General features: G+C 41.5%; 2 protein-coding genes across 2 annotated transcripts; both read left to right on the top strand.

Annotated features, from left to right (window-relative positions):
• Positions 1 to 4,864: 4,864 nt before the first annotated feature.
• LOC311007037 (fatty acid-binding protein, brain) lies at positions 4,865 to 7,507 on the top strand (the record flags this gene model as incomplete). Its single annotated transcript, XM_084000119.1, has 4 exons — positions 4,865 to 5,089; positions 5,755 to 5,927; positions 6,784 to 6,885; positions 7,457 to 7,507. Exons 1-4 carry the CDS (start codon positions 5,017 to 5,019, stop codon positions 7,505 to 7,507), a joined length of 399 nt encoding a protein of 132 aa, XP_083856245.1. The 5' UTR covers positions 4,865 to 5,016.
• A 2,101-nt stretch (positions 7,508 to 9,608) lies between these two features.
• On the top strand, positions 9,609 to 22,583 carry smpdl3a (sphingomyelin phosphodiesterase acid like 3A). Its single transcript, XM_084000831.1, has 8 exons — positions 9,609 to 9,818; positions 11,067 to 11,289; positions 14,811 to 14,955; positions 15,045 to 15,141; positions 17,742 to 17,905; positions 18,873 to 19,053; positions 21,104 to 21,234; positions 22,044 to 22,583. Exons 1-8 carry the CDS (start codon positions 9,695 to 9,697, stop codon positions 22,359 to 22,361), a joined length of 1,383 nt encoding a protein of 460 aa, XP_083856957.1. The 5' UTR covers positions 9,609 to 9,694; the 3' UTR covers positions 22,362 to 22,583.
• Positions 22,584 to 22,885: the final 302 nt, after the last annotated feature.

Genomic DNA, 22,885 nt, shown 5'->3' with positions numbered 1-22,885 from the left:
TAGCGAACAATGGAACTGTGTTTTTTTTTTTCAGGTAAAACCTCTTTTAGGCCGTGAAAATAGGCCGTTTCTTTGGGTCTGTTCACAACACTGTATGTTGTAAATCTCTGGGCAGGGCTATTATGGGCTGGCGTTGCTAACGGGAGGAGTGCAGAGAGTCTTCTACTGCAATTAAAGTACTTAGGGGCTATTTTTAGATCATACAACCCCACTTTTAAAAAAATGATACTATCCCTTAAAGCCCCAGCATGTATGTAGCACCGGTGTCACACCACTGGACCAGTTCTAGATTCTAAGGAGTGGGTGGCAAGAATAATAACACCAGAGACCGTTGCTTTAAGTACAAAAGGCCGGCAATTTACTGAATGCAAAAACACACATAAAATACAGTAGCCACACACACACAACCACACCTTCAACACACACCACCATAAAATGATCGACTATCTCCTGCTTCCTTCTTCATTAAAGTCTTGGGGGAACTTTATAGACTGCGTTCTAACAGACGCACACCTCGCCATTACAAGTCAGAGAAACCAGGCTGCATTCATTAAGCCTTCATCACAGTATGAAACCAAGTGAACAACAGATAAGGTGTGCACTGCTCTACTGTATTTCGATCTCACCCTGCTCTGTACATCGACCTACACTTGTGTAAAGAGTGAGCGAAGTGAAGACGTACCGCGCGATGGAAACATAGGCGCGGTATTTTATTTATTTATTTTTTCCATCGCGCGGTGATCCGCCGGTCCTCTGAGTGAAGTAGGCCTATCCAAGTAAGTCAGGTAGGCTGATTAATAACATGACCTGCTCCAAAAGGTAGGAAAGTGACTGGACTGATGAGTTTTGGTTTATTTTACCGGACCATGATGATGCTGAGAGAAAGAAAAGTGACACCTGACGCGCTCTCTCTCTCTCTCTCTCTCTCTCTCTCTCTCTCTTTGTCTACGTGTGTCTGACTCATACAGTCTCTCAGGTGGCTCTTCTTGAGGTGAAGGGTTGTACAGATGCTGACAGATGTAGGCTATTTGTGGGCATTTTGCAGATGGGTTTAAAAATCTGCTCAAATGGTATTGATGTTAATGCATGTGAAATATGTAGAAAGGTTGCTCCTTTCTTGCTGTGTGTCTCTATCTCTATTTATTTTTGCCATTGTGAATATCAGAATATATTCCACATACAACTACTGCTCCCTTCTTATTGTCTTCCTTTATGTTACACCTCTATTTGGGACCTCTAAATTAAAATGCTAGGATGCTTTTATTTTATCTAAACCGCAGCAGTGGCTGTTTTTCAAGAGTGCAATTTTTCTTGTTTGACCCTTTGAGACTCCCATGCCTAAATTATTACTTCTAGAATGTACTATGCTTTTCTTCAATTTTATTAACAATGATAACAGTGATCGCATTAACATTATCTGTACAAAAATCAGCTTTTACTGGCACGATGGGAAAAAAAAACTGGACGTTTTGGCCCTCGGTTTGGCACATTTCACATACTTTGGCCCTCGCCGAAAACTAATTGGGGAACCCTGACCTAGTTTATTACAGTAAAGCTAATCTAAATTTAGTTACACCAGTCTCTTTTCTCCTAGGTTATTTTAGTCCGGCTAATTTGAGTTAGTTAGACCAGTCTCTTTTTCCTAGGTTGCACCTATTTTAGGATTCCTATTTTTCTTCCTGAGTTAACTCTTTTACAGGTAAGAAAATACCTTCAATCACTCAAACAAATAAAAGTGGACCACAATTATTCAAATCACATTCAAATATATTAACTCAATATGAAAATAAAAGTAGCCTATGACACTTTAAATTTAAGTTCAAGTCCAAATGTGAATTCAAGTGTTCAGTTCAATGAAAAGTTTCAGTTCGATTCAGTCCAAAAGTAATAATTCAATCAGTTCTCAGTTCAGTTCAAACTAATTCCTGATACTCCTACCAGTCTGGCAGCAACTTACCATACGTAGGAGATTTCCTCACTGATGCGATGGAGAAGATGAGTTGAAGATTAGCCTCGCGGCTTCAGACAAGCGAAGAGTCTGGTGTCCGTTAACTCCGAATTTCGTCTGCGTTCTGGCTCCCGTCTGTAGCGGATACCGAAATTACCAAATTCACCAAAATAAGTGTTCACCAACATAAAACTTATAAAATAGACATTAACTTGTAATACAATAAAAGCAAAATGTTAACTTAATGGCTCTGGGACTTTCTTGTAAATTATATTACTTAAATTAAAGAGTTTCACCGCATTTTATTAGCTCGGTGCTTTTATTTGGCGGAAAGGCCTGTGTCTCTCGCAGAAATCTAATTTTAAACCCTCAAATTACACAAATAAATGTTTCACAGTCTGAGTTGTAACGTTACTGCTACGGTGCTTTTTCATCTCAAAATGGCAGCGGAGCGGTCTCTTTCAACTCACTGCTCCGTCCCCCACACTAATTAGGCTACTTCACACACCTTTCATTTACACAGCTTACACACACTTTTATAACATTCACAGTCTTCATAAACCCAAAATATTAACTGGTAAACAGTTTATGACGGAGCATTTCCTTGTAAACAGCTACGTTTTTAGCGTTAGCTAAAGTAACTTAGCCTACAACACGGTGAAAATGCAAGAAAATAAACACAAAACTCACCAAAACCGGTGTGGCTTGGTTCTCATAAAATCCCTGTCAGTTCCCGACCAGGTAAGTTGTGTTTTTCAACTGTAATATCAACTTTTTCACTCCTTTTTCTGTTTATTTACCACCACTAGTTTTCTCCTCTCTCCCTCTCAGCTGCAGCGTCATTGAGGTGCTGCGTCTAGCGTCACTAGTCCCTTAAAGGGGCAGCGACATCAATTTTCTGTCAACAGACTTTTAATCTTCAACAGTAAATGATTGTTGTATTAACATTTTTAATTAACTCTGATGAATTAATTGACTTTAAATGAATCACTTTTAACTTTCAAACTTATTTATTCTTATTTATGTCATATTTTAACATGGGTTACATGTAACTTATTTGGCTTTTTATTAGCGAAAATCACATATTGCTTTCATTAATAGGCCTACGTATTTCACTGAAGTGGAATCACATCCGCATACAAATGAAAGCTTTCTGGTACCTTAGAATGAGTTGTTATTGTCGTCACAAATACATAAGTGGGCGACGCACCGAACCGAGGCGGCCATGTTGCATCGCCATTTTTTAGGTCGAGTGGCAGCGTGACCGTAGGTAACCACGGAAACTGAGCGGAGCTGTGGGCTCGGCCTGTTAAAACTGTCACCACTGTGTAGTGTGATGAAGGACGGAGGCACTGGTGTTGCATTCAGGTGCAGTCAGGCAGACGGTCGTCGGCAAACCAACCGGATGTCATTTTACTCCACCAGAGAAAGACGGTAAAACAATACCACATCACCATGACAACATATTGTCACGCCTGTATTGTTTTGCCTTGTGTTGTCTGTCTGACGTCTGCCCCATTTCACGTGAATGCAACATCAAGAATACGTTCAGATATGCAACCGCACCGCTAGATGCTGGGAATTCTTACATACTATACCTTTAATAAGGTATAAAAATTAATGTAAACCAGAGACAGACCAGAGGCAGCAGAGTGAGTTTGTTGCTGTAGTTCAGTTTTCTCACCACACGATGGCGCCAGAGATCCTGGGTCCTCAGTCTGCAGCAGGTGACCTAAAGTCTCTGCACAGTCAAACAGAGAATTAACTATTTAATGAACATAAAAGTATCAAAGACAGGAAAAAAACACACAATTATTCATAAATATGAGTGAATATGACCGATTTAAACAAAAACAACCAAACAGACTGAACAGGTTTCAGCTCAAACTGTGTCAGTGAACGCCTCATTTCAAACATCACACATGAAAACTGACGATATGACGATTATGTCACTGCAGTTAATGTTGATGTTGATATCTACAGGAGGAGGAGGAGGAGTCATCAATACATCATCAATAAATCAATCAATGAGGATTTCAATTAACAACCGTTTTTTTTTTTTTTTTTTTAAATCACCAAACTTTTCTCAGACTCAAATCCCGAAGCGGACACACACGACACCAACATACATTCACACACACACACACACACACACACACACACACACACACACACACACACACACACACACACACACACACACACACACACACACACACACACACACACACACACACACACACTCAGACCTGTAGTAACAGTAATTAGTGTGTGTGTTGAGCATGAGTAAGTAGCGGTCGGGGGCTCGGAGGACAAAGGCCTGTCAAACACACTGATTCTGCTCGACTGGAGCTCAGGACACATTCCAGAGGATTAACACAGAAATATGAATCAGCTCTAGTGTGTGTGTGTGTGTGTGTGTGTGTGTGTGTGTGTGTGTGTGTGTGTGTGTGTGTGTGTGTGTGTGTGTGTTCTTGTACTTGCTACGTTGTGAGGACCGGAACGAGTTTTTAACCAACAGACATAATTAGGTTTAAATTAGGTTAAGTTTAGGCATTTGTTTTGGATGGTTAAGGTTAGGGTAAGTGGCTAGGGAATACATTATGTCGATGAGGGTCCTCACAAAGATAGAAGTACAAGGATGTGTGTGTGTGTGTGTGTGTGTGTGTGTGTGTGTGTGTGTGTGTGTGTGTGTGTGTGTGTTACTGTCTGTACTGTCGCTCTGCCCTGTGACCCACAGACAGTCGACCATGAGAGTGGTGACATCATGAGGAATAGAAATGAGCTAATTTAGTTTTTTTGTGTGTGTGTGTGTGTGTGTGTGTGTGTGTGTGTGTGTGTGTGTGTGTGTGTGTGTGTGTGTGTGGGGGTTTTTTTTTGGGGGGGACTTAAGCATCTATAAGAGCGTGACCCAGTTCCATCGGCCAATCAGGAGGCAGGTGGGGGGGTTGGGGTCTCCTGAGCCAATGGGAGGCTCGGCGCCGCCCAGCCGTCGGCGTGGTGATAAGAGAGGGAATCAGAGGAGGGGGAGCCGAGCCGCGCTCTGGAGATCAGTCTGAACCGTCAACATGGTCGACGCCTTCTGTGCCACCTGGAAGCTGGTCGACAGCGAGAACTTCGATGACTACATGAAGGCGCTCGGTCAGTCGCTGCTCTGCTACTCTACTTATTCTTTTTCTTTTCGCTCTTTTTCTTTTTTTACTTCTTCTTTTTCTCCTTCTTTTTCTTTTTCTCCTTCTTTCTGTTCTTTTTCTCCTTCTCTTTCTTTTTCTCCTTCTTTTTCTCCTTCTTTTCACTCTTTTTCTTTTTCTTTTTCTTCTTTTCCTTCTTTATCTTTTTCTCCTTCTTTTTCTTCTTTTCCTTCTTTTTCTCCTTCTTTTTCTTTTTCTCCTTCTTCTTTTCCTTCTTTTTCTCCTTCTTTTTCTTTTTCTCCTTCTTTTTGTTCTTTTTCTCTTTCTTCTTCTTTTTCTTTTTCTCCTTCTCCTTTTTCTTTTCACTCTTTTTCTCCTTCTTTTTCTTTTTCTTCTTCTCGTCCTCGTCCTTCTTTTCCTACTTTTTTCTGCTTCTTCTCGTCGTCATCCTCCTTCTTTTTCTACTTGTTCTTCAATATCAATCAATATCCTTTTATTTAACCAGGTAAAAATTCATTGAGATTTAAAAAAAAAAAAAACCTCTTTTTCAAGAGTGACCTGGCCAAGACTCCTTCTTCTCGTTCTCCTTCTTTCTTTTTCTTCTCCTTCTCCTTCTGTGCTCCTCCGGTTAACCTCACCTTCAGACTGACTCTTCTCTCCCTCCTTCTCCCCCAGGTGTGGGCTTCGCCACGCGGCAGGTGGGCAACGTCACCAAGCCGACCGTCGTCATCAGCCAGGACGGCGACCAGCTGCTGATCCGCACCCAGAGCACCTTCAAGAACACGGAGATCTCCTTCAAGCTCGGGGAGGAGTTCGACGAGGCCACGGCCGACGACAGGAACTGCAAGGTAAGACAAGTCAAGTCAAGGAAACTTTATTAATCACCGAAGGGCAATTCTGCACTGCAAAAACTCAAAATCGTAGTCTTATTTCTTGTCAAAATGTCTCGTTTCTAGTCAAAAACTAATCTCTTTCCACTTAAAATAAGACTCATCACCTAAAAATTACATGTAACTTGTTTTTAGATCATTGTCACTTGTTTCAAACAAATTTTCACTTGAAATAAGTAGAAAAATCTGCCAGTGAAAGCAAGTTTTTTGTGCTTGTAATAAGAAAGAAAAACTTGCTCCACTGTCAGATTTTTCTACTTATTTCAAGTGAAAATGCTTGAAAGAAGTAAAAAAAAAAGTGTCTAAAAACAAGCTACTTTTTAAGTGACGAGTCTTATTTTAAGTAGAATGAGATTGTTTTGACTAGAAAAAGACAAATATTCTTGGTAAGATTTTGAGTTTTTGCAGTGTACAAATGTATCACATATATCTGAATGCATAAGTAAATAAATAAAACTCTTAACTCGCGAGGCCATTGACAATATAGTGCCATCCAAGGAGAATAAATAGTAATTGTAAGTGTTAAGAATACAAGGTGAAAAAATATACATATATGTATTTTAAATATGGATTTACGTGTTCAGCTCAGCATTTAACACCTCGACTACTCCTTTGTCTTTAGAATAATAATAAACTTTATTTGTATAGCACCTTTCAAAACACAGTTACAAAGTGCTTTTTTGCAGAGTGAGATAAAGATAAAACAGTCAGGCTAAAAGCATAAAACCATAATCAGCACAGTATTGATAATAAAACAAATAGATGATAAATGGAATAAAAAAATAAAAACAATAATAATTTCTCTTTCTTCCAGTCCACGGTGACTCTGGACGGAGACAAGCTGGTCCACGTCCAGAAGTGGGACGGGAAGGAGACCAAGTTCGTCCGAGAGATCAAGGACGGCAAACTGGTCATGGTGAGACAACAACGCCTTCACCGCAAAAACTCTAAATCTTTCCAAGAATATTTGTCTTGTTTCTTGTCCAAATGTCTCATTTCTAGTCAAAACTAATCTCTTTCCACTTAAAATAAGACTCATCACCTAAAAATGAACTTGTTTTTAGATCATTTTCACTTGTTTCAAACACATTTTCACTTGAAATAAGTAGAAAAATCTGCCAGTGAAAGCAAGTTTTTTTGTGCTTGTAATAAGAAAGAAAAATTTGCTCCACTATCAGATGATTTCAAGTGAAAATCAGCTTGAAAGAAGGAAAACATGTCTAAAAAACAAGCTGCTTTTTTACTGTGATGAGTCTTATTTTAAATATAATGAGATTAGTTTTGATGAGAAATGGCATTTTGACTAGAAATAAGACAAATATTCTTGGTTTTGAGTTTTTGCAGTGTATCTTTTTCTTCCCGTTCAGTTCAGTTCAGTTCAGTTCTGCGTCTCAGACTGAGAGGTCACAGGGGTCACGCGACCTCCTGACCTCTTCCTCGTCCTTTGTGTGTCTCCGTGGTAACCGCCTCCCCGTCTCTCCCAACAGAACCTGACCTTCGAGGACATCCACGCCGTGCGGACCTACGAGAAGGCGTGAGCCGCCGCCGTAACCGCAGCGCCGCCGCAGCCAGCGAGTGTTGATGTAATAATTATTGTTGACTGACTGACTGCACCTCGTTCGTCCTTCCTCCACCTGCTGCTGCTCTTTTCTAAACCGCATCCTCCTTTTTTTTTTATATGAATACGTTTCATCGCATGGAAAAACTGTGAAACATGAAATAAAATAAAGTTTAAAAAACAAACAACAGAGAGAAAAAAGTCTCTTCTCTTCTCTTCTCTTCTCTTCTCTTCCTTCCATCCGTGAGAAAACACCTCAACCTTCGACCTTTCACCAGAGGAGGGAGGAGGGGGAGGGGCACATCCTAATTCACTTGTGTTGGTCTCCACGGCAACGGGAACTGATTCAGAGTCAGGCTGCTGCCGACCGAGAGGAGGCGGTTCTTCGTCAAAGTCATAAAATTAAAGAAGAAGCTCAGAGACTAATGTTTTATTTTATTTCATTTTATTTTAATTTTATCAGATCCAAGTTTAATCTTCTTTATTAATCATTATACAAAAAAAAGAAGAGTAACTGAAAACTTGGATGGATGAAATGAAAATAAAATAAAACATTTGTCTCTGAGCTTTTTCTTTAAAGGGACAACGAGGAGTTTTGTAAAAGCGAAGTGTTTCCACACTACATTTATGAGCCTCCGCACCGTGAAATTCTTTGACCGGCGCAAGACAGACTCATGTTTTCATTCATCAAGAATTAAAGTCAGAGGTTGGAAGACGATCACATACCGTCGTAGTTCCCACCATAAACGGAGATTCGGCGGCGTTATTCTCATGACTCGCCACGAAACCGAAAGTAAAGAAACGCTGGTCGGCTCGCCCAGCATTTCCACCACCACTAATAATAACAAAATAACCATAGAGACAAAACCATAGATTTATCTAAAATGGACCATTAACAAGTGGTAACGGAGATTCATCCACATTAATATAAGACTTTTTATAACCAAATAGAAACTCCTCGTTGTCCCTTTAAAGAAGAAGCTCAGAGATTAATGTTTTATTTTATTTTATTTTATTCTATATAAAGGAAGGAAACCCGTCTCTGCTCTCAGATTAGATTCAACACTCAGTCCAGAACCAGCAGCTCATTATGAGACTCACATGTTTCTGGTTTCCTCCGTCAAACACTGTGTTGAAGGCGGCGGCCATGTTGGAAGTTTAGGTTAGGAAACAGTAACTTTTTAAATTTATTGTTAGGGCTTAGTGAAAAAAGTAGCGCTGTTATTTCATAACGCCTTTATTCCCATCACTACACAATAATCTGACTCATTTTAGGCTTATAATTCATTTTCACAACTATTTGTCTTTATTAATCATTGTACAAAAAAAGAAGAGTAACTGCACACTTGGATCTGATGCAAGTTTCAGTGTTTTAATAGACCAAGCTTTCGGTCAGAAGACCTTCATCAAGGTTACACAATGTTGTAGATACTCTTCTTTCTTTTAGGCTGTTTGTGGTTTTCTGGCACCTTGGCATAGGCTGGCTGTGAGTGCGGTGATTTACTCCAAGTTCCTTTATTTTAAAAAACTTGTATTGGTCACATGACCTGGTCAGAACCTGTTGGTTTCAGCAGCTGCCATGTTTGATGAGGTCATGGTTTATTTATTATATTATATTATATTATATTATATTATATTATATTATATTATATTATATTATATATTTTGGGGATTATTCTGTTATATGTATTTTAGTGATTATGTATGGGTTGGTATATTTGTGTTTACATTTTTGTATGTTGTTATTTATTTGAGTCTGATGTAAAGGATTTATGTCCTGTATCAGATGTTTTTCATTTAAATGTATTATATTATATTATATTATATTATAAAACCACCCACAGAAACAAACAAACCATAACCAAAACCAACAAACACAACTGAACAACTGAATTGAAAGTAGAGGTAGAGTCTTTTCAAACAATCTTACAGTTTTCAGGTTTAACCTCCATAACAGGCTAAACGTGAGGTGACGTCACAGCACAGCAGCGCAGGTAAAAACCCTCAGGTAGATGTTTGCTGCAGCTGCTCTAAGCCCCGCCCCCCCTGCGCCTCACGTCACATGACCGAGTGTCCGCTGCTGCACACTTCCTGTTTTGACTCTGCTCAGCTGTTGACCGCGGTCACAGACAGGCAGCTGCATGTCAATCACCACCACCACTGTCTCATGAACATGGATCGATTCCCGGCGGCCGTGTTGCTGCTGCTGCTGCTGCTGCCGCTGCTGCTGCTCTGCTCCGCGGCTCCGCGCTCCGCCGCCCCGGCCGGAGGCAGCTCCCGGCCGGCCACAGGTGAGCGGACACCCCGGTGTTAGAACCAGAACCAGAACCAGAACCACCGCGGGTTAAAGAGTAAAGGTCCATTAACTCCACAGACCAGCGGGACCGTTTTACACTGCAAAAACTCAAAACCTTACCAAGAATATTTGTCTTATTCTTAGTCAAAAATGTCATTTCTAGTTAAAACAAGTGTCATTTTACTTCAAATAAGACTCATCACATAAAAAGCAGCTTGTTTTTAGACACTTTTTACTTCTTTCAAGCAGATTTTCACTTGAAATAAGTAGAAAAATCTGATAGTGGAGCAAGTTTTTCTTTCTTATTACAAGCACAAAAAACTTGCTTTCACTGGCAGATTTTTCTACTTATTTCAAGTGAAAATGTGTTTGAAACAAGTGAAAATTATTCAAAAAATAAGTTAATTTTTAGGTGATGAGTCTTATTTTACGTGAAAAGAGATTAGTTTTGACCAGAAATGAGACATTTTGACAAGAAATAAGACAAATATACTTGGAAAGATTTACACTGCTGATGACGCGTTATCTCACTCTTTACATTTATTACATCACTTTCAAAACAGGTTTGGAGTTCTTAAACTTAAAAAGTTTAAATAAAGTAATATTGAAATAACATAAAACTGAACTTTATGCATTAGATTCAGGAGGAAATAATCACGTTAGTCTAACTCATTTTCACTGAGACGTCACATCTGTAATTGTTATTAAAGGGATAGTTCACCCAAAATGGGTGGGGGGGGGGGGTCCGTGCAGCAGTATTTGTCCATATAATGGTAAAAGACACACCAAAAAACACCCAAATACCTTCATGCTGCTCGTCTGTAATGTCCCTCTTGTATTGAAGCCCCAACATGAGAAATTGTTCCGCTGGTCAGTGCAAATCACGAGAGATTTGCACTGAAGACACAGGAAGAGCAGTGAACTGAGACACTGGGAGCTTCCGCTACAAACAAGCTTAAAACATAGACTTATTTAATTTTTTTCGGAACAATTTCTCATGTCGGGGCTTCAATACAAGACGGACATTACAGACGAGCAGCATGGAGGTATCTGGATGTTTTTTGGTGTGTCTTTTTGGACGAAGAAAAGTGAGCACCATTCACAACCGTCATATGGACAAATACTGCTGACATGAGGGTGAGTAGATAGACAATGAGTGAGATTTGAATTTTGGGTGACCTATCCCCTTAAACATCTGCCTCTAACCCCGCTCCTACCTGGTGGTGTTGTGGTCTGTGTGCAGGCAGCAGCAGCCGGTTCTGGCAGGTCACGGACCTCCACCTGGACCCCAGCTACCGGCTGGACCCCGACCCGACCAAGGTCTGCTCCTCCTCCGCCGGCGCTCCGGCCGCCGCCGCCGGCCCCTACGGAGACTTCCTGTGTGACTCGCCCTACGGCCTCATCCAGTCGGCGCTGGCTCACATGGCAACGCTCACACAGCCGCACGACTTCCTCATCTGGACCGGGTCAGTCCTCCTCTCTTCTCCTCCTCATCCTCCTCTCTTCTCCTCCTCCTCCTCCTCTCTTCTCCTCCTCCTCTCTTCTCCTTCGTGCTGCTTCGATGAAGACTCGGGGACAGACTGTTCTTCCTGGTCTTGTGATGTTCCTCTCTGAGCTTCCTGTTTTGTGTCACTTCCTCTTCTCTTATTCAGTGGTTTGCGGCCGTAACTGGACGGATCAGAGGTTGTGAAAGGAGCAGGAGGAATCACACAGATCAGTAAAAGAGACTTAAAGGGACAACGAGGAGTTTTGTTAGAGTGAAGTGTTTCCACACTACATTTATGAGCCTCCGCACCGTGAAATTCTTTGACCGGTGCAAGACAGACTCATGTTTTCATTCATCAAGAATTAAAGTCAGAGGTTGGAAGACGATCACATACCGTCGTAGTTCCCACCATAAACGGAGATTCATACGGCGGCGTTATTCTCATGACTCGCCACGAAACCCAAAGTAAAGAAACGCTGGTCGGCTCGCCCAGCATTTCCACCACCACTAATAATAACAAAATAACCATAGAGACAAAACCATAGATTTATCTAAAATGGACCATTAACAAGTGGTAACGTAGATTCATCCACATTAATATGAGACTTTTTATAACCAAATACAAACTCCTCGTTGTCCCTTTAAAGGACAATTCCGGGCAAATTCAACTCGGGGCTGCATATATGTTCCTAACATTTCAGGTCTAAAAAAAGGAATCTGAAGGTTTTCAGTTTAATTTCTCCTGTTTTGCGGTAGTTGTGTCTGTCCCCGCGTCGCCACGGCAGCGATGAATGGGAGCGGATTGAAGTTCTGCTGCTTAGGCTGTTTCCATCCCTCAAAGCCACAGACAGCGTCAGATGGAGACTCAAACATGCACCCAGAAGTTTATTCACTTGAAGCAAGTCAAGAGTTGATATTCCTGTGTTTCTGACACAAACGGGAGCTTCCCACTGCACCTGAACACACCGAGCGTCAACTTGGGTCTCGACTCCGCCAGACTTTGAATTAGATCTAGTTTTACAAACATGTCGGCTTGTTGAAGTAAATAAACTTCTGGCTGCATGTTTGAGTCTCCATCTGACGCTGTCTGTGGCTTTGAGGGATGGAAACAGCCTAAGCAGCAGAACTTCAATCCGCTCCCATTCATCGTTGCCGTGGAGACGCGGGGACAGACACAACTACCGCAAAATAGGAGACATTAAACTGAACACCTTCAGATTCATTCTGTTAGAACTAAAATGTTAGAAACATACAGCACCGGGTTGAATTTGCCCAGAATTGTCCTTTAAACAGAAACAGTCGTCGTGACGACAGTGTCTGAGCTGAGGGGAAACTCCAGAGAACAGGAAGTGAAACCTGGAGCTCTGCTTGTTCCCACTGTCACGGGTGCAGCTCAGAACCGGTTTCAACCGGTTCGATATCCGTTCTCCGTGTGAGGAGAAAACAGTGATGTGAGGGGCGGAGGAAGTCGTCACGGTGACAGATGTTTGAGCAGATTCCAGTGATGAAAAACACAGACTAGTGCCGTTTTTCTAAAACTACGGGTTTCAGAATTAAAGGTATAATCCGTCATAAATGTAACCCCTGGTCTAAGGCACCGTCAGACCCAGTAAGACCCCCCCCCCCCCCCCTCCAAAAAAAAAATCAAGTTTGTCGACCACCAACGTCTCTAGTTGTAGCGACTTCAGCACACACAGCCAGATAGAGACACACTGCTGTCTATGGAGCCTCCAGCCAACCGCCATCAAAAAGGAGCTCATAGCCACAAATAATGCTCAGAACAGCACCAAACTACATCAACAGTACAAACAGGGTCCCATCCCATAATACCAGGCATCAAACACCTGCTAGCTTTGCCTGGTTTCTATTGAAAAGAGATGAAAACACAACTCACCCACTCTCCTCCTCCAGCTGCTTCCTACTGATGCAGAAGCCCTGACGAGTCGATCACCGAGTGCAGTAGAAAAGTAAAGAGTCCAGTGACGTTTAGTTCCTAAAATCAGTCTATCAATAAAATGCAGCAACTTTTCTTTTTTTTTTATATATATTTTTGGGGCTTTTTTGCCTTTATTCAACAGGATAGTTGAGAGAGACAGGAAATGGGAGGCAGAGAGGGGGGGGGGGGGATGACATGCAGGATAGGGCCACTTGGTGGGATTCGATCCGTGGTCGCCTGTAGTGAGGACTACAGCCTCAACACATGGTGCTAAACACCGCCCCACAGCAGCTTCTCTGACTGTGATAGTTTGATCAACTCAACTCGGTTCATTTCTCTGTCAACACTCACTAGTTATTGTTAGAAACAGAGAGGAAGACTGATGCACTCGGATGCATTATTTGTGGCAATGAGCGGCCTTTTTTAATTTTAATTTTTTATTTTTTTTATTTGTATAGCCCATTTTTACCACCAGTTTGTCTCAAAGGGCTTTACATCCCATCGTAACAACATCCTCTGTCCTTAGACCCTCACATCCACTGAGGAAAAACTCCATAGAAAACCCTTTTAACAGGGAAAACCAGGAGAAACCTCAGGGTGAGCAACAGAGGAGGGATCCCTCACCCAGGACGGACAGACGTGACAGAGATGTTGTTACACACAAGAAAACAGTTTATAACAGAGAATGTTGGAAACATGGAAATGTTAAAGGTGTACAGAAAAGAAAATTTAATTTGAGCCCACTCTGGGTCATAAAATTAGTGTAATAATAACTCATCTATCAGACGTGGAGGCCAAACTTTGTGCAAAATTCTATTTTTGAGTAAATCCGGGATGAAAGTGTGTATTTTTTTTTTCTCATTGGATAATGCAGGCGCACAGATTATACGTCAGCCTGTACACGATTCACCAGCCACTGATATTGGATCCGTCATCCGTCATTCAAACGTCTGAGACACACACACACACACACGCACACACACACGGAGCTCGGTCTCGCCCCAAACTTTGAATATCCCGCCCGCTCGATAACGACCAATCAAATTCGTTTTCATTACTCGGGTAAACTTGTGTTGCAGCTCGTGACAACTTGGCGACAAACAGGACAAACGGCCATTTCTGTACACCTTTAACAACAGCTGAAGGAGGAAGCTTCTGGTAGGCAAGGGGGGCAGGGAGGGCTGGTCAGCTTCATGGGAGGACTGGATGGTAGACGGGTTCAAGGTCAAGGTCAAAGTCAAGGTTTCTTTATTAATACCAGCTGGTAAATTTGTTGTGCAGACAGGCACTCAGCCATCCCAGTATAAAAAACAGCCACACACAGACATCATGACACACAAATCACAAATAGAAAAAGACAATATAATCAAAATACATGGTCGAAGTCATAGGAATAGAAATAGAAAAGTGCTTGTAGACTGGTTCATGGGAAGAGAGGGCGGGTGACTCGTGGCTCCATAGGCAGCAGTGTTTTTCTACCTGGTTGTCTGATGGTGCGTTAAAGCATAGGTACATTAACAACTTAAAGTGCAATAACCCCCCTCCTCCCCCCTCGCCCCCCACAGAGACTCCCCCCCTCACGTCCCCGTGGGCCAGCTCTCCACAGACTCAGTGATCCAGGTGCTCAGCAACATGACCCGGACCATCAGACAGCACTTCCCCAACCTGACCGTCTTCCCCGCCCTCGGTAACCACGACTACTGGCCCCAGGTACACACACACACACACACACACACACACTCTCTCGTTGTTGTTGTCTTTCTTGTCGTTGTGATTCTCATTGTTGTTGCCGTTGCCAGGACCAGATGCCGAGCTCCACCAACGCCGTGTACAGAGCCGCTGCTGAGCTGTGGAGCTGCTGGTTGGAGCCTGAAGCTCTTCTCACTCTGTCTGAAGGTGAAGTCTCTGAGCTCCACGGATCTTAATTATTATTAACTGATCAGTTAAACTAACCAGTTAAAGGACAATTCCAGGCAAATTCAACTCAGGCTGTATGTTCCTAACATTTTAGGTCTAAAAGAAGGAATCTGAAGATGTTCAGTTTAATGTCTCTGTCTCCTGTTTTGTGGTAGTTGTGTCTGTCCCCGCGTCGCCACGGCAACGATGAATGGGAGCGGATGTAAGTTCTGCTGCTTAGGCTGTTTCCATCCCTCAAAGCCACAGACAGCGTCAGATGGAGACTCAAACATGCAGCCAGAAGTTTATTTACTTCAAGCAAGCCGACATGTTTGTAAAACTAGATCTAATTCAAAGTCTCCCGGAGTCTCGCGCGAGCCCGAAGTTGCAGTGCGCGGTGTGTTCAGGTGCAGTGGGAGCTACCGTTTGTGTCATAAACACAGGAATATCAACTCTGGACTTGCTTCAAGTGTACATTTTTTTCCACAGACAGCGTCAGATGGAGACTCAAACATGCGCCGAGAAGTTTTTTTTACTTGAAGCAAGTCAAGAGTTGATATTCCTGTGTTTCTGACACAAACGGGAGCTTCCCACTGCACCTGAACACACCGAGCGTCAACTTGGGTCTCGACTCCGCCAGACTTTGAATTAGATCTAGTTTTACAAACATGTCGGCTTGTTGAAGTAAATAAACCTCTGGGTGCATGTTTGAGTCTCCATCTGACGCTGTCTGTGGCTTTGAGGGATGGAAACAGCCTAAGCAGCAGAACTTCAATCCGCTCCCATTCATCGCTGCCGTGGCGACGCGGGGACAGACACAACTAGCACAAAACAGGAGACATTAAACTGAACATCTTCAGATTCCTTCTGTTAGACCTAAAATGATATGAAAATACAGCCCTGAGTTGAATTCGCCTGGAATTGTCCTTTAACAGACGATACTTCACTCCTCATCAGTTAGTTAGTTTAATGAGTTAGTTGAGTTACATCATCAACTCCAGGACACACGTTCATGGAGCCGCCATGTTTTTCTTGGAGCAGGTTCTTTATGAGGTCGTCACAGGTTCAGGAATCATTTACTTAGAACAACAAACTTGTCCTTAGTTAAACATTCAGATATTACTAAACGTTACATTGGTACCAAATAAAAACTGTACATTAACTTGTAATTAAAGCCACAGTGTGTAACTTATTTGGCTTTTTATTAGCAAAAATCAAATATTGCGTACGCATACAAAGGAAAGCTTTCTGGTTCCTTAGAATGAGTTGTTACAAGTCGTTACAAACACATAAGTGGGCGACGCACCGAACCGAGGCGGCCATGTTGCATCGTGACCGTAGGTAACCACGGAAACGGCCTGTTAAAACTGTCACCACTGTGTAGTGTGAGGAAGGACGGAGGCACCGGTGTTGCATTCAGGTGCAGTCAGGCAGACGGCCGTCGGCAAACCAACCGGATGTCATTTTACTCCACCAGAGAAAGACAAAGGTAAAACAATACCACATCACCATGACAACATGTTGTCAGACCACTTGTTTATCCTGTTACATGCAGCGTCTGTTGTCTGTCTGACGTCTGCCCCATTTCACGTGAATGCAACATCAAGAATACGTTCAGATATGCAACCGCACCGCGAGATGGGGGGGAATTCCTACGTACTATACCTTTAACTATTGTTAAATCATTAAATTGACTAACAGGCTTATCTCATCAGACAAGCTCCATCGCTGCATGTTTTTAAAAAGCGCCTCAAAACCCACCTGTTCTCCATGGCCTTTGACCCCGTTTTAAATTGATGTCTTTTAATCTGCTATTAGTTATTTATTGTTTGACTAATTTTTACCTATATGCTATGTTTTAATTGTTTTATTGGTTTTATATAGTGTTATTTTAAATGCACTTTATTTTTACTTTTTATTATTTTATTCTGTTAAGTTTTATGTACATTTTGTGTCTTATACCAATTGTATATAGTCTACTTGCCAGCCCATAGGGCCCCATTGTGAACCCGGAAATGTTGAGTACCCCAAAGTTTTATGTTAGAAATAGATAGTATGGGTTAGCATAACAGACAATTAGCATAACAGCCATTTTCAAAATTCAAAATGGCTGTCTAAACCGGAAGTGACCAGATTTTGGTCCATCAAAATTGGCCCACCGGCGGTTAAAATCTGGTCACTTCCGGTTTAGACAGCCATTTTGAATTTTGAAAATGTCAGAAATGGATTCAGCATCATCAATAACCCCTAAAACCACTCCAATATTGCCCAGATCAGCCAAGTCAATTTTGTTGAAATATTGCCCATATAGGCAATTATGCTAATTTATGCGAATTGTGTCAATTATGCTAATTGCCCAATATATATAAGTTAGCATCCGGCAGTTTCTGAATACTGGGGACCCATACTATCTATTTCTAACATAAAACTTTGGGGTACTCAACATTTCCGGGTACTCATTGTTGGCAAGTAGACTAATATTTTATGTGTGATTTTGTACAGCACTTTGGTCCACTGGGTTTTTAAAGTGCTTTATAAATAAAGTTGGTATGGTATGGTATGGCGCTGACATGCCGCTGACACGCCGCTGTGCTCCTCAGGAGGTTTCTACTCCCAGCGAGTCCGGCCCGGTCTACGGCTGCTGAGCCTCAACACCATCCTGTACTATGGCCCCGACAAGGCCACGGCCAACGACACCGACCCGGCCGGACAGTTCCAGTGGCTGCAGTCGACTCTGGAGGAAGCCGCTCGGAGCCTTGAGAAGGTGTCGCACCGCGATCATGACCTTTGACCTCCTAGAGCACTGGAAAAGAGAGTAACGACACGCATCGGTCCAATGGAAGCGCCTCCTGGTGGAGGAATGTGGGTTTTGCAAAAGCGCCCAAGAACTGACATCTCTGCATTGTTGGTGAATGAGCAGTGTGGTGTTTTCAATAATTTAAGGACATTTATAGATCACCCACGTTAATAGCATCATTGAGGATCCTTTACAGATAAACATTAACACATAGGCCAGTAAAAAAAAAACAGTTGTCTACATTAATGTTTCAATCTACATTTTGTAATAAACAAATTATAAGTATAATTTGATATGACCAAGACACCTAAAAACAAAAACACGGCTCTTTTCATCAATATTTGTCTTATTTCTTGTCAAAATGTCTAATTTCTAGTCAAAACTAAACTCTTTTCACTTAAAATAAGACTCATCGCCTACAAATGTACTTGTTTTTAGATCATTTTCACTTGTTTCAAACTAATTTTCACTTGAAATAAGTAGAAAAATCTGCCAGTGAAACTAGTTTTTTCTGCTTTTTCTGCCACTATCAGATTTTTCTACGTATTTCAAGTGAAAATCTGCTTGAAATAAGTAAAAAGTGTCTAAAAACAAGCTGCTTTTTAATGTGATGAGTCTTATTTTAATTATATTGAGATTTTTTTTACTAGAAATAAGACAAATATTCTTGGTAAGATTTTGAGTTTTTGCAGTGAACAAGCAAGTGGGCAACACACACACATTGGAGTGATTGGGTTTTCTGGGCGCTTTTGCAATACCCATATCCTGCCACTAGGGGTGCATGAGGCTTTAACCACGGGAGTCAATGGTGGTGTCCTTACTCTCTTTTACAGTGCTCTACTTTGACCTTCCTCACACACTGCTGCTGCCTGCTGGTCATTTTTTACAGACGGTGTGTGTGTGTGTGTGTGTCTATGTGTGTGTGTGTTTGCAGGTCTACGTCATCGGCCACGTGCCGGTGGGATTCCTGCCCTTCGCCAGGAACACGACGGCGGTGCGGCGGCGCCACAACGAGAGGCTGGTCGCCATCTTCAGGAAGTACAGTCACGTGATCGCGGGTCACTTCTACGGCCACACCCACCGGGACAGCGTCATGGTGCTGCTGGACGCCGACGGTAACGAGCGCGTCGCACAGTCACACAGTTTGTTCAAGTTTGTATCAAATATACATTCAATAATACAAAAACAGAGACATTATATAAAAAGAAACGAAAATTAAAAACAAAGAAAATACAAAAAACAAGTGAGCAATACGCCTCACCTAACAAAACAAAATCAGAGTGAGCGTTTCCACTTTGTTACTGTGCTTTATCCATTTCTTTGTTAGTAAGTCATCACACATTAAACGGGTTCTCTCACACACATAATATCTACATTATTATATATTATATGTATACATTATTTCACAATCAACTCTTCATATTATATTGCATATACATTCATTCTACAGCATATAAATTCATTCTGCAGTTTACACATTATAATAACCCAATATATCTATAAAAAATATACAACATATTATACATATAAATATAAATATACCATGTTTTCCTATTTTGAATTGCTTTATGTGTGTGATTCACTGATTTAATTAAAATGTCTTTAAAGGAGAAGCGCCGTTTTTTACAACCTGGACCTTATTTCTGGCATAAAATACGGTCGTTTACTCACCCATATAACTTCATTAGGATCCTTTGGTACCCTAACCCTACCCTCAGTCCAGGTGGCTCAGTTCTCAGCCAACTCCTTGTAATGTCTTCCTTACCTATTACATCATCTGGTATCAGACCTAGATACACATACCGAGCATCATTAGGAATATTATATCCAAACATTTCACCCATGGCTCTTAAAACCCCCTCCCAAAATGACTGTATTTTCATCAGGGTTTATACAGGAATCTTGAAGTTAATTCTAAAACCTTTTTACGACTTTTTCAAGACCTTCTCATTATTTTTCAATACCTCACCACCACTTCAAGCTGTAACCATTTACATCAGTGACACTTTTAACTGAACAGTTTTAGTTTGTGATAAAGACTATAGACCACTATGATACAACAGAATTCAAAAAAGGCTGGGATAATAAATCAAAGGCAAAGTTTATAATAAAAAAAAACAAAAAACATTGCTCCACTCTCAAAAAACCAAAACAACAATCTTCTTTTCTTTTTTATGTACCGGTTCATCTTTGTTTTTTAATAAAATGAATAAATTCACACACACTTTCACAATGTTTTTTAGGACTCAAACGCTTGGACAGCTAATTCAGAAAAAATACCTTCAAAACTTAAGACTTTATAAAGTCGTGAAAAGACTTTTTAATACTTTTTAAGGGTCTTAATTTTCCCAAAATTGATTTATCACCTTTTAATACTTTTCAAGACCCCGCGGATACCCTGTTCATACATGACCAAAATATACGAGAATGGTTGGCATACAGTTGCCCACAACAATATTGTTGTTGGCCTAATTGTTTATTTTTGGTGTAATAAAAAAACTTGTTAAATTTTTCCCACCAAACTCCCTCCATTTTTTAGAGCTTGTAGATGTATGTTGGGTCCTAAATATGGACTGCCAATCACTCCCAGACAACTCAATATTGAATTCTTTTTCCCATTTCACTTTTATATACCGTACACTGTATTTCTTCCCTGTTGCCTCAATGAACCTGAAGGTCGGCTTTTGAATTTTGAATTTATTTTTTATAAATAAATAGATAATATGTTATTTAGAGGCTGCATGTCGGTGCCCCCATTATTCCCACTATATGGATACACACGGCTCTGGATGGATCTAAATATCGTCTGAAGGATCCTAATGACATGAAGTTATATGGCTGAGTAAACCACCGGATTTATGCCAGAAATAAGGTCCAGGTTGTAAAAAAAAAAACGGCCCTTCTCCTTTAAGAACAACATGAAATGAAGGTCAAAGGTCAGCCTCACAGTGACATCATAATGTTACACAGAACCATGTCTAGTGCTGATCTTCACTGCACTGATTTTTAACCTTGGTTTTAGCTTTGCATGTGACCAATAAACTTATCTGTGTGTGTGTGTGTGTGTGTGTGTGTGTGTGTGTGTGTGTGTGTGTGTGTGTGTGTGTGTGTGTGTGTGTGTGTGTGTGTGTGTGTGTGTGTGTGTGTGTGTGTGTGTGTGTGCAGGGAACCCTCTGAACTCGCTCTTCGTGTCTCCGGCCGTCACTCCCATCAAACACGTGTCCGAGCCGTACTCCAACAACCCGTCGTTCCGCATGTATCTGTACGACGACGACGACGACGACTTCGCCGTGTTGGTAGGAAGCTGCTGCTGTCACTCACTCTGGCTCCGCCCCCTCTGCTCTGTTTCCTCTCGCTCTGTTAAAGTAGTAGGGTTTTTTTTTTTTTACTTTATTTTTCATGTTGTTTTCCTGCATGTGGCTAAATAATACAAATGCTTGCCATGTTGTGCCCTTATAGACACAAAAGAAACAACAAAAAAGGAGAGAAGTAAAACAAAAAGCATATGTACATACTGTATATGTCTGTGCACATGACGAGTACACATGTTCGCTTACACATATGACTAAATAATCATACACATATTCATATATATATACAGTTGCACACATATGTATGAACACTCGTGAACAAAACATGGGGGAACCGTGGGGTTGCGAGTAGGTCGTATGTCACATACATTACAGCAATATGGTCATAGTTTTAATCCCTATAGTCATAGCAGTAGGTTTGTTACCTTTAATTGTCGGTGCAAGCTATTTTTAGAACGGCGGAGCAGAGCCGTGAGCTGCTCAGAGCTACGCTACGGAGGCTCATTATGGGATTTCTTGGTTTCCCTCATCAAACTCATCAAATACACAATCCAACAACTCCACAACGCTCTGGTGGACAAGTTGTGAGCTGCACATTCACCACGCTATGAGATAATAACACAACGTTACCACACAGAGTTGTTTTAGAGGGAAATTCATGCAAAACCTCTGTTGCACGTTGCCTTCAGGGACAGTTTTTCATCAACAGTCTCTGTATTTCCCTGTCCCTTTGGGACAGAGTTTGAACTTCACAATAAAAGACTTGTACTGAGCTGTGTGCCGTGTCTGTGCAGGACCTGCATCAGTTCTACCTGAACCTGACGGAGGCCAACCGGCAGCAGCGGTCCGACTGGCGGCTGGAGTACGCCATGACGCAGGCGTTCGGCCTGAAGGACCTGAGGCCCGGCAGCCTGCTGCAGCTGGGCCTGAGCTTCGGGCTGCACGGCTCCTCCGCCTTCGCCCGCTACTTCACCCACTTCATGGTCGGCTACAACAGCAGCCTCACCTGCGAGGGCCGGTGCAAGGTGAGCCAGGTGTGCAGCGTTCTCTACCTGGACCAGAACTCATACTCCCAGTGCGTGGCCGAGGGGGAAGACAGAAGAGTTTTGTAATGGATAAATATCTTTTATAAACATTTTATAAATCACTTCTTCAGACCTCAGAGACGGCGCACGATGACCACCAACATCACCTGGATGAATTAAAAGGGAATTCTATATAATCAGACATATTTTAAATGATGCTTTTTATGAAACTCGTCTGTTCAGTCGAGTTGTTGTTGTTGATTCTGTTGTTTATTTGTAAATAAAGATCTTTGAACATGTTAAACTTTATTTAAATATCCTGTAAAATAAATTCACAGTTTATATTTTATTTAATTTAGGAAACTGATCAAACACCTGACTGAGCGTCTCTGTCCTCTGATCAGATACATAATGATATAAATAGTTATAATAGTTATATATAGTAGTTATAATAGCTAGTTAATAAATAGAGTTCAAACTGATGAATCACTCAAACTTCTTTTCTTTTTACTTTGTTTTTCATTTTTGATTTTCGTTTTGCAACAGCAAGACAAGCTCATCAGAGAAGTAACACAAACTTACAGCCTTCCGCTGTCACGAAACACAACATA

The sequence above is a fragment of the Trachurus trachurus genome (assembly GCF_905171665.1).
Source record: "Trachurus trachurus genome assembly, chromosome: 24".
Lineage (NCBI taxonomy): Eukaryota > Metazoa > Chordata > Actinopteri > Carangiformes > Carangidae > Trachurus > Trachurus trachurus.
This window is presented reverse-complemented; position numbering and strand designations above follow the sequence as displayed.